Below are 11,646 nucleotides of genomic sequence, written 5' to 3'. Positions count from 1 at the left end.
CCAGGCAGGTCTGGGGAGTCAGATCGCCAGGTAGGTCTGGGAAGTCAGGTCGCCAGGCAGGTCTGGGGAGTCAGGTCGCCAGGCAGGTCTGGTGAGTCAGGTCGCCAGGCAAGTCTGGGACACCATCCCTGGACTTTCTGTCTTCTATATATGTGTGTCTCCGCTATGTCACGAGTAGATAAAGACAGACGTTGCTAGACAATCGTTTATTGGGACAACGTTTCGCCCTGTAGTCATTCAGCAACCTGTGTCTCGGCTTCAGTACTCGTCAGCAATGTTGCTTTTTACATAAATGCATCAAGCGTGTTACAGACACACTTCAGTTGGTCAGAAACGCAATAAGCGTGTTACGCATTTGCTTCAATTGGTCGTAAATGCATTGAACATGTCAAAGACACGTTTCAATAGGGAAAAATATTAAGCTTGTCACAGATATGCTTCAATTGATCACAAATACATCAGGCGTCACAGATACGTTTCATTTGGTCACATATGCATTAAGCGTGTCACAGACACGCTTCAACTGGTCACAAATGCATTAAACGTGTCAAAGACATGCTTCATTTGGTCACATATGCATTAAGTGTGTCACAGACACGCTTCAACTGGTCACAAATGCATTTAGCGTGTCACAGACACGCTTCAACTGGTCATAAATGCATTAAGCGTTTCACAAATGCGCTTCACTTGGCCACAGTCACGTCTCTCGTGTCTCTGTGTCACAACTCAGTCCATCACGCACATCAGCAAGTCATATATACTCCTCAATACATAGAAACAACACCACCACCTTGATACCATACACACGCCTCACGCCACACACACCTCTTCGCTCACGATCAATGTGACCGCCAGGGCACACAACAGCACTCTCTCCAGCACCACAAACGCTTCAGCAAGGACATTATCTATTCACACGTGATCAAAACATTCGTAATCTTCACTAAAAAAAAAAGTTTAAACATAGTTTTTGAGCAACATAGCATGTGTGTGCTGGTCTACACCAGCTTCACCGGGGCAAATTTTGATAGTGTGGATTATTTTTTTTTCGGTGGGGGGGGGGGGATCATCACTTGTCGGTACATTCATCAATTTCAACTCGCACAACGGCTTGTGCTACATAGCTGAGCCTCTTGCTAGGAAGCTACTAGGTCGGTTTCGCACATGTTAACACTTTCATTATCTCACAAGATCTCTGGTAACTATTACTGTTTCATCTACCATTTCTTCTTCGAATGGTTCAACTGTGAGGGGTCGCACAAACTGTCTGACGTTCACTTGCAACGTTCAGCTTCGTTCTTACGTTTCACCTGACAGTAAAAAGTTTATTTTTTCGGCTAATACTGGCGACTGTCGAGGCACAATGTGTGTGTGTATGTTAGCTTGAATTTAAGTGTCATAAACACTGAGTGACGCAAAATGAACAAGTAGCAAGACAGAAATATTAAACACAGGTAAGAGATAGCTGCATATTTCGGTCTCACTAAGAGACCCTCTTCAGCAGTGTATGAACGTCCTCTTCTTTACTTAACAGTTGTATCCTCTCACTTCTGCCTACTCACAGAGTTTTTCCTCTTTCTTCAGTCTGCATTTCTCGGATCACTAACAACTTATCATGTCAATTTGGTTAATGTTCGATGTATGTCTGGAGAAATGTCTATTGTCAGACAGGCGTCAATACTGTGGCTTTTATATGGTGCACTGACACACTGACTAGGCACTTGGCACCACACTGATCAAGATGCAATGTCCTCTTGCTATCGGCGTCAGTCCAGAGGAAGCACTGGAAGTCAGCTTGGAGCAGAACTTGAAGTCAGTCCAGAGACAGGCACATCAGTTTCGGGGCAGCGCTGGACATCAGCCTAGAGCAGAACTTGATGTCAGTCCATGAGCAGCACTGGACGTCAGTCGTGGGGGCAGCACTGGATGTCAGTCTGTGTGCAACACTTGACATCAGTCTGGATGCAGTAGTGGATGTCAGTCTTGGGCTGACACTGGACGTTAATGTGTAAACAGTGCTGGAAGTTATGCTAGCTGCATATCTCAGCCATAACTGCTGAAGTCGCCTTCTTACATCCTGGCACCCTTTATGTTCCTTAATGCAATCCTATACTTTTTCAAGCCATAGCTAAATTTATTAGATTGCTACTACATTCTTTAGACAGCCACTACCTTTGTTAAGGTCATACTACAGTTTTTTTTTTTTTTAGGAAATGACTATATTCTTCACACAACTACATTCCCCAAGAAGTACTATCTTCACTGTGACATTCAGTGAGTGGTTCGTACACTCTTCAAGGTGATTAATATATTGCTCGGTCATCTATGTTATCGACCACTCCTTCCGCTGAATGACCCACGTGCTTTTAATGCGTCCGATCAATATATATATATATATATATATATATATATATATATATAGATATATATATATATATATATATATATATATCACTTATATCTCATTCTCTTTGGTCTAGCACTTTTGTTGTCTCCTAAGTGATGAGGGTAACACATCACTGTGAGGCATTCTCAGCGCCTCTTCACTAGGCCACTTCCATGCATAGCGATGATTCTCTCTACGATCTGTTAGACGAAACTGGCTTATTGCACCATCTCTGATATTTCTCTTTTGTACTCACCTCTCCCTGCATACACCTTTCTCCCTGCCGTTTGGTGCTGTGACTCGGTCATGTCAAGACTGTTCTTGTGACTTAATAATTCAACACTAGGTGTCATTAGCTCTCACTAAGCAGCCTAATGTGCTCGGTGGCTTTAAGGGAGCCATCAGGATCTACCCTGAAGGTTTGTTTATGCTCTGATATCTGAGGTGCCACCTCAGACGGGTGATTTTGGGCTAGGTGTCATCCAGACAGACGAGAAGGGGCTAGGTGGTTGTTCCTAGACGGAGGGAAGTAGACTAGCTAGTGGCATGGGTAGGAGTGAGAGGGGGCTAAGTTGCATTCAAATCAGTTTCGTTGAGGGCTGCTGGCTGGACAAATCTCAGATCTCTCCTCCATGGCCTACAGAAGCGCATCTCATTATGCCTGATGCGCAGAATCCTGGCCAAATTTTGGGGCTTGTAGCGGCGCACATAGCTGCCTCTGGTGAGTACCAGGCGCACCTCGCGACCTCTTGTGACCTCCGTGATGCCCATGACCAGGTATGAGCGGCCATGACGCAGCAGCGGGCACTGGCAAGGGTTGGTGACCCAAAGGAACTCCTTGTGTAGCAGAGGCACTGTGTTTTTGTAAGACTGATGAACCAATACCTCGTAGCGGCGCTCCCCGCCCACCGTCTCGCTGCCCAGCACCTCCACACGCGACACTGTGGACAAAACATTGCTGTTACTGACACCTGACACAAGAACACATGCCAGTGAAGGGTTCTTGTTGCAGAGGCTTACAGCTACTATACCTTCCTCTTCCTCGGATCAAAATACAAGGGAACACAACTGGAAGTTGAAAACCCTACTACTACAACCTCTACTATACTACTACTAACAATATCATTAGATTAATCATTAGATTCACATCATTACATTTATGAGGAAGAACTAAATCCGCAGGGGCTGTCAAAAATACTGTAGTGGTATTTAAGAGTTAAGTTTTATTCTTGTAAATTTTCAGTATCTCCAGAAAATGGTGAAAGTAATGCTAGGTGCGGGGAAAATAATGGTGGGTGTGGGGGAAAGTAATGGCAGGTGTGGGGAAAATAATGGTGGGTGTGGGGGAAAGTAATGGCAGGTGTGGGGAAAATAATAATGGGTGTGGGGGAAAGTAATGGCAGGTGCGGGGAAAATAATGATGGGTGTGGGGAAAATAATGGTGGGTGTGGGGAAAATAATGGTGGGTGTGGGGAAAGTAATGGCATGTGTGGGGAAAATAATGGTGGGTGTGGTGAAAATAATGGTGGGTGTGGGGGAAAGTAATGGCAGGTGTGGGGAAAATAATGATGGGTGTGGGGGAAAGTAATGGCAGGTGTGGGGAAAATAATAATGGGTGTGGGGGAAAGTAATGGCAGGTGCGGGGAAAATAATGGTGGGTGTGGGGGAAAGTAATGGCAGGTGTGGGGAAAATAATAATGGGTGTGGGGGAAAGTAATGGCAGGTGCGGGGAAAATAATGATGGGTGTGGGGAAAATAATGGTGGGTGTGGGGAAAATAATGGTGGGTGTGGGGAAAGTAATGGCAGGTGTGGGGAAAATAATGGTGGGTGTGGTGAAAATAATGGTGGGTGTGGGGGAAAGTAATGGCAGGTGTGGGGAAAATAATGATGGGTGTGGGGAAAATAATGGTGGGTGTGGGGAAAATAATGGTGGGTGTGGGGAAAGTAATGGCAGGTGTGGGGAAAATAAAGGTGGGTGTGGGGGAAAGTAATGGCAGGTGTGGGGAAAATAATGGTGGGTGTGGGGGAAAGTAATGGCAGGTGCGGGGAAAATAATGATGGGTGTGGGGAAAATAATGGTGGGTGTGGGGAAAATAATGGTGGGTGTGGTGAAAATAATGGTGGGTGTGGGGGAAAGTAATGGCAGGTGTGGGGAAAATAATGATGGGTGTGGGGAAAATAATGGTGGGTGTGGGGAAAATAATGGTGGGTGTGGGGAAAGTAATGGCAGGTGTGGGGAAAATAATGGTGGGTGTGGTGAAAATAATGATGGGTGTGGGGGAAAGTAATGGCAGGTATGGGGAAAATAATGGTGGGTGTGGAGAAAGTAATGGTGGGTGTGGGGAAAGTAATGGCAAGTGTGGGAAAAATAATGGTGGGTGTGGGGAAAATAATGGTGGGTGTGAGGAAAGTAATGGCAGGTGGGGAAAATAATGGGAGTGGGGAAAATAATGGTGGGTGTGGGGAAAATAATGGTGGGTTTTGGCAAAATAATGATGGGTATGGAGAAAGTAATGGCAAGTATGGGGAAAATAAGGGTGGGTGTGGGGAAAATAATGGTGGGTGTGGGGAAAATATTGGTGGGTGTGGGGAAAATAATGGTGGGTGTGGGGAAAATAATGGTGGGTGTGGGGAAAATAATGGTGGGTGTGGGTAAAATAACGGTGGGTGTGAGAAAATAATGTTGGTTGTGGGAAAATAATGGTGGGTGTGGGGAAAGTAATGGTGGGTGTCGGGAAAATAATGGTGGGTGTAGGGAAAGTAATGGCATGTATGGGGAAAATAATGGTGGGTGCTGGGGAAATAATGGTGGGTGTGGGGAAAGTAATGGCAGGTATGGGGAAAATAATGATGGGTGTTGGGAAAACAATTTTGGGTGTGGGGAAAGTAATGGCAGGTATGGAGAAAATAATGGTGGGTGTGGGGAAAGTAATGGTAGGTATGGGGAAAATAATGGTGGGTGTGGGGAAAATAATGGCAAGTGTGGGAAAAATAATGGTGGGTGTGGGGAAAATAATGGTGGGTGTGAGGAAAGTAATGGCAGGTGTGGGGAAAATAATGGGAGTGGGGAAAATAATGGTGGGTGTGAGGAAAATAATGGTGGGTTTTGGCAAAATAATGATGGGTATGGGGAAAGTAATGAAAAGTATGGGGAAAATAAGGGTAGGTGTGGGGAAAATAATGGTGGGTGTGGGGAAAATAATGGTGGGTGTGGGGAAAATAATGGTGGGTGTGGGGAAAATAATGGTGGGTGTGAGAAAATAATGTTGGTTGTGGGAAAATAATGGTGGGTGTGGGGAAAGTAATGGCGGGTGTGTGGAAAATAATGGTAGGTGTAGGGAAAGTAATGGCAGGTATGGGGAAAATAATGGTGGGTGTCGGGAAAATAATGGTGGGTGTAGGGAAAGTAATGGCAGGTGTGGGGAAAATAATGATGGGTGTGGGGAAAATAATGGTGGGTGTGGGGAAAATAATGGTGGGTGTGGGGAAAGTAATGGCAGGTGTGGGGAAAATAATGGTGGGTGTGGTGAAAACAATGGTGGGTGTGGGGGAAAGTAATGGCAGGTATGGGGAAAATAATGGTGGGTGTGGAGAAAGTAATGGTGAGTGTGGGGAAAGTAATGGCAAGTGTGGGAAAAATAATGGTGGGTGTGGGAAAAATAATGGTGGGTGTGAGGAAAGTAATGGCAGGTGTGGGTAAAATAATGGTTGTGGGGAAAATAATGGTGGGTGTGGGGAAAATAATGGTGGGTGTGGGGAAAATAATGGTGGGTGTGGGGAAAATAATGGTTGGTTTTGGCAAAATAATGATGGGTATGGGGAAAGTAATGGCAGGTATGGGGAAAATAAGGGTGGGTGTGGGAAAAATAATGGTGGGTGTGAGGAAAGTAATGGCAGGTGTGGGGAAAATAATAATGGGTGTGGGGGAAAGTAATGGCAGGTGCGGGGAAAATAATGGTGGGTGTGGGGGAAAGTAATGGCAGGTGTGGGGAAAATAATAATGGGTGTGGGGGAAAGTAATGGCAGGTGCGGGGAAAATAATGATGGGTGTGGGGAAAATAATGGTGGGTGTGGGGAAAATAATGGTGGGTGTGGGGAAAGTAATGGCAGGTGTGGGGAAAATAATGGTGGGTGTGGTGAAAATAATGGTGGGTGTGGGGGAAAGTAATGGCAGGTGTGGGGAAAATAATGATGGGTGTGGGGAAAATAATGGTGGGTGTGGGGAAAATAATGGTGGGTGTGGGGAAAGTAATGGCAGGTGTGGGGAAAATAAAGGTGGGTGTGGGGGAAAGTAATGGCAGGTGTCGGGAAAATAATGGTGGGTGTAGGGAAAGTAATGGCAGGTGTGGGGAAAATAATGATGGGTGTGGGGAAAATAATGGTGGGTGTGGGGAAAATAATGGTGGGTGTGGTGAAAACAATGGTGGGTGTGGGGGAAAGTAATGGCAGGTATGGGGAAAATAATGGTGGGTGTGGGGAAAATAATGGTGGGTGTGGGGAAAATAATGGTGGGTGTGGGGAAAGTAATGGCAGGTGTGGGGAAAATAATGGTGGGTGTGGTGAAAACAATGGTGGGTGTGGGGGAAAGTAATGGCAGGTATGGGAAAATAATGGTGGGTGTGGAGAAAGTAATGGTGGGTGTGGGGAAAGTAATGGCAAGTGTGGGAAAAATAATGGTGGGTGTGGGGAAAATAATGGTGGGTGTGAGGAAAGTAATGGCAGGTGTGGGTAAAATAATGGGTGTGGGGAAAATAATGGTGGGTTTTGGCAAAATAATGATGGGTATGGGGAAAGTAATGGCAAGTATGGGGAAAATAAGGGTGGGTGTGGGGAAAATAATGGTGGGTGTGGGGAAAATAATGGTGGGTGTGGGGAAAATAATGGTGGGTGTGGGGAAAATAATGGTGGGTGTGGGGAAAATAATGGTGGGTGTGGGTAAAATAACGGTGGGTGTGAGAAAATAATGTTGGTTGTGGGAAAATAATGGTGGGTGTGGGGAAAGTAATGGCGGGTGTGTGGAAAATAATGGTAGGTGTAGGGAAAGTAATGGCAGGTATGGGGAAAATAATGGTGGGTGTCGGGAAAATAATGGTGGGTGTAGGGAAAGCAATGGCAGGTGTGGGGAAAATAATGATGGGTGTGGTGAAAACAATGGTGGGTGTGGGGGAAGTAATGGCAGGTATGGGGAAAATAATGGTGGGTGTGGAGAAAGTAATGGTGGGTGTGGAGAAAGTAATGGTGGGTGTGGGGAAAGTAATGGCAAGTGTGGGAAAAATAATGGTGGGTGTGGGGAAAATAATGGTGGGTGTGAGGAAAGTAATGGCAGGTGTGGGGAAAATAATGGGAGTGGGGAAAATAATGGTGGGTGTGAGGAAAATAATGGTGGGTTTTGGCAAAATAATGATGGGTATGGGGAAAGTAATGAAAAGTATGGGGAAAATAAGGGTAGGTGTGGGGAAAATAATGGTGGGTGTGGGGAAAATAATGGTGGGTGTGGGGAAAATAATGGTGGGTGTGGGGAAAATAATGGCGGGTGTGAGAAAATAATGTTGGTTGTGGGAAAATAATGGTGGGTGTGGGGAAAGTAATGGCGGGTGTGTGGAAAATAATGGTAGGTGTAGGGAAAGTAATGGCAGGTATGGGGAAAATAATGGTGGGTGTTGGGAAAATAATGGTGGGTGTGGGGAAAGTAATGGCAGGTATGGAGAAAATAATGGTGTGTGTGGGGAAAGTAATGGCAGGTATGGGGAAAATAATGGTGGGTGTTGGGAAAATAATGGTGGGTGTGGGGAAAATAATGGTGGGTGTGGTGAAAACAATGGTGGGTGTGGGGGAAAGTAATGGCAGGTATGGGGAAAATAATGGTGGGTGTGGAGAAAGTAATGGTGGGTGTGGGGAAAGTAATGGCAAGTGTGGGAAAAATAATGGTGGGTGTGGGGAAAATAATGGTGGGTGTGAGGAAAGTAATGGCAGGTGTGGGGAAAATAATGGTGGGTGTAGGGAAAGTAATGGCAGGTGTGGGGAAAATAATGATAGGTGTGGGGAAAATAATGGTGGGTGTGGGGAAAATAATGGTGGGTTTTGGCAAAATAATGATGGGTATGGGGAAAGTAATGGCAGGTATGGGGAAAATAATGGTGGGTGTGGGGAAAATAATGGTGGGTGTGGGGAAAATAATGGTGGGTGTGGGGAAAATAATGGTGGGTGTGAGAAAATAATGTTGGTTGTGGGAAAATAATGGTGGGTGTGGGGAAAGTAATGGCGGGTGTGTGGAAAATAATGGTAGGTGTAGGGAAAGTAATGGCAGGTATGGGGAAAATAATGGTGGGTGTGGGGAAAGTAATGGCAGGTATGGAGAAAATAATGGTGAGTATGGGGAAAATAATAACATGTGTGGGGGAAAAATCCTGAAATTCTTTCAGGAGTGAATATAAATAAACTTTCTTATATTACTGTGAAGGAGTTTTGGATTAACTTTTTCATCGTATTTCCAAAACGATCGTGGCATATAGAGGAGCTTTGTAAAAGAGCTTGATGTACAGAACTTTCTGCCTACATGGACCTCTGGTAGTCCTTAGTTCTGTATTGTTATTATTACCACTATTATAATTATTAAACTTATTATTATTATAATTACTATTACCATTATTATTTTGTTAATAATAATAATAATAAATAATAATAATAATAATATTATTTTTATTATTATTATTATTACGTGAGGGAGTACACCCGTGTGGTTCAATCTAAAATGTTGACTCACCGAAGTCGCTAGTGCAAAACATTTGCTTGGTCTGTTGTCTTGGTTTCTCACACGGGGCACACACAGCTGGCACCTCTGGTTCCTTTTTACCAACTTTTCCCTTCTTCCCTCGCTTCTTCTTGGCTATCTTGTCTTTTCTCCCCTTTCCTTTCTGGCCCCGCTTCCCCTTCTGCTTCTCCCCTTTGTGTCTCTTCCCGTCTTTAATCTTGATCGGTTTCTTTGGCTTGCGCATCGGTGATGTTATGTGCACTTCGTTGTCTGATCGGCGAGGCGGTGGAAGTGGCCGATGTATCTTCGTTTTATTGACACTTGTTAGTACCGCTGGTCGGGGCGTTGTTGTTGTAGTTGTGGTTATCAGGTTGCTAGAATAGGTGCTGGGGGTTGTGGGAGATGTGGTAGTGGTGGTTATAGTGGTGGTTATAGTGGTGGTTGTAGTGGTGGTAGTACTGGTAGTATTGGAGACATCCTGGGGTAGCGAGACTAGGAGTAGAGGTGTGGTCCTGGTGGTAGTGGTGATCTCAGTGTTCGGGGTCCAGTACTCATAGTGGATCCCAGGGTTGTGTTCCCTCAGCAACACCTGCCAGCACACACCATGGGTGAACACTCGGTGAACACTCATGAACACACTTAAGCTATATATACACAAAGAACAAAAAGGCACAATACAGTGTGTATATACACATTTCCATGAATTCGGATTTTAGTTCATAAATTAAGACATATGTGCAACAGTTGGGTATCGTTTTTGATGAAACGTTTCACCTACACAGTAGGCTTCTTCAGTCAAATACGGAGGGAGCAGTAGAGATAAAATAAAAATGATGTAATCAGTCCATCAACCTTGGAGAAAAAGTATTTGAGATGGTCAGTCCCTCAGCCTGGAGAAGAGATCATTTCCATGGTCTGGAACTTTTCTTCAGGCTGAGGGACTGACCACCTTAAATACTTTTTCTCCAAGGTTGATGGACTGATTACATCATTTTTATTTGATCTCTACTGCTCCCTTCGTATTTGACTGAAGAAGCCTACTGTGTAGGCCAAACGTTTCAACGATAAAGATACCCAACTGTTGCGCATGTGTCTTAATCTTCAACTTGTCGGTATTCTATACCATTTTCAGCAAAGAAGAATGGTGATTATTATTATAATCAAAAAGAAGCGCTAAGCCACAAGGGCTATACAGCAGAAGAATTGTGAGGATCAGGAGTTTGAGGTAATAATGAGAAAACAGAGAGATGGACAGGGCTCTCCAACAGTGGCTACCTGTTAAGTTACTGGCAGAGGTTCGATCCCTCTCTCCCCTTTCCCCCCGTCCATCTTTTTGTTTATACATATCCACATATTATGCAATAATCGAGAACAAGCGATACAAGATGCAAAACAACCACGGGGGGAGTTGAATGATAGCTCTAGGCGTCTCGTGTTGCAATCAATGCATCACGAACTTGCAATGTTGCAGAAATGAGTAGGAAGTCCAAGCAGATTCCTTCAAGGAAACAAATATGCCTGGACTTCCTTGTAATTTCTGCAACACTGCAAGCTCCTGATGATGTGCTGATTGCAACACGAAATGCCTGGAGCTATCATTCAAAGCCCCCTCCCCTCGTGGTTTTTTTGCATAGCTATATATACATATTCATATCAATATATTCCTAAATATATATACACCTAAAGGTGCATCTCTCCTCTTGCATTCTCCTCAGGGATGGTGTCTTGATCCAAGGAACTGGACTTATCCTCCCTCCCCTTTGTCGCATCAAACCCGAATGCCTCCCATTCCTAAAGATTGGGTGATCCTTGTGGGTTTAGCGCTCCCCCACGAATGTTATATACAAATGATGATTCATATAACTAGTGAAGCATTAGGTACCTGTCAAGTGATGACCTTAACTGGTTATAAATCATCTTCTAGCTTAACGGAGCCATTTTTCCCATTAAAAACACAAGAGTAACACTATTTCATCATATAAATGGTTATAACTATGACCATAATTTTTAAAGGGGTGGACCGGTAAGCCAGCGGAAGGCCTCACTCAGATGACGAAAAGCTCCAACGGCGAGTTATCATCTAAGACCCACGTCAGGAAACACTTGTCCTGTTTCCTGACGAACAGTACCTAACCTAACACTATTCAGTAGTGCCTTCAACACCCAGTTTTCCATTACCATTAATGTGAGGTTGTCTGTGGTTGGTCCCAGCGTAGACAAGGTCTCGGAGTCATCTTCAGCTCTGCTGTAGGTGAAGGAAGTTCCTCCTGCCTCCACTTCCCCCGGCCAGTCGATCAGCCAATCACCGTTCAGCATGAACTTCCCGCCCATTTTCAGAGCTGTTGGCACATGACACGTCATCGTGTAAACAAAGGCCGCGATTGGTGGAGACATTTGTCAACAAAGGATGGGAGTGGTGGAAACTTGTAAACAAACAGGGAATTGATAGACATAAACTGCTGCTGTTGGTGGAGATATGTCAACAAATGTTGCTATAGGTGGAGATAT

General features: G+C 44.7%; 1 protein-coding gene across 1 annotated transcript; it reads right to left on the bottom strand.

The window, feature by feature from the left end:
• Positions 1-982: 982 nt before the first annotated feature.
• LOC128687211 (ADAMTS-like protein 5) lies at positions 983-11,477 on the bottom strand (the record flags this gene model as incomplete). The annotated part of the gene is given in 3 exon segments (XM_070081936.1): positions 983-3,327; positions 9,151-9,727; positions 11,317-11,477. Coding segments are annotated over 3 exon segments (1,112 nt in total), but the record flags the coding sequence as incomplete, so codon positions are not given.
• Between the last annotated feature and the right edge of the window lie 169 nt (positions 11,478-11,646).

The sequence above is a fragment of the Cherax quadricarinatus genome, unplaced genomic scaffold (assembly GCF_038502225.1).
Source record: "Cherax quadricarinatus isolate ZL_2023a unplaced genomic scaffold, ASM3850222v1 Contig5194, whole genome shotgun sequence".
Taxonomy (NCBI): domain Eukaryota; kingdom Metazoa; phylum Arthropoda; class Malacostraca; order Decapoda; family Parastacidae; genus Cherax; species Cherax quadricarinatus.
The sequence above is the reverse complement of the archived record's forward strand: the minus strand, read 5'-3'. Positions and strand labels throughout refer to the sequence as shown.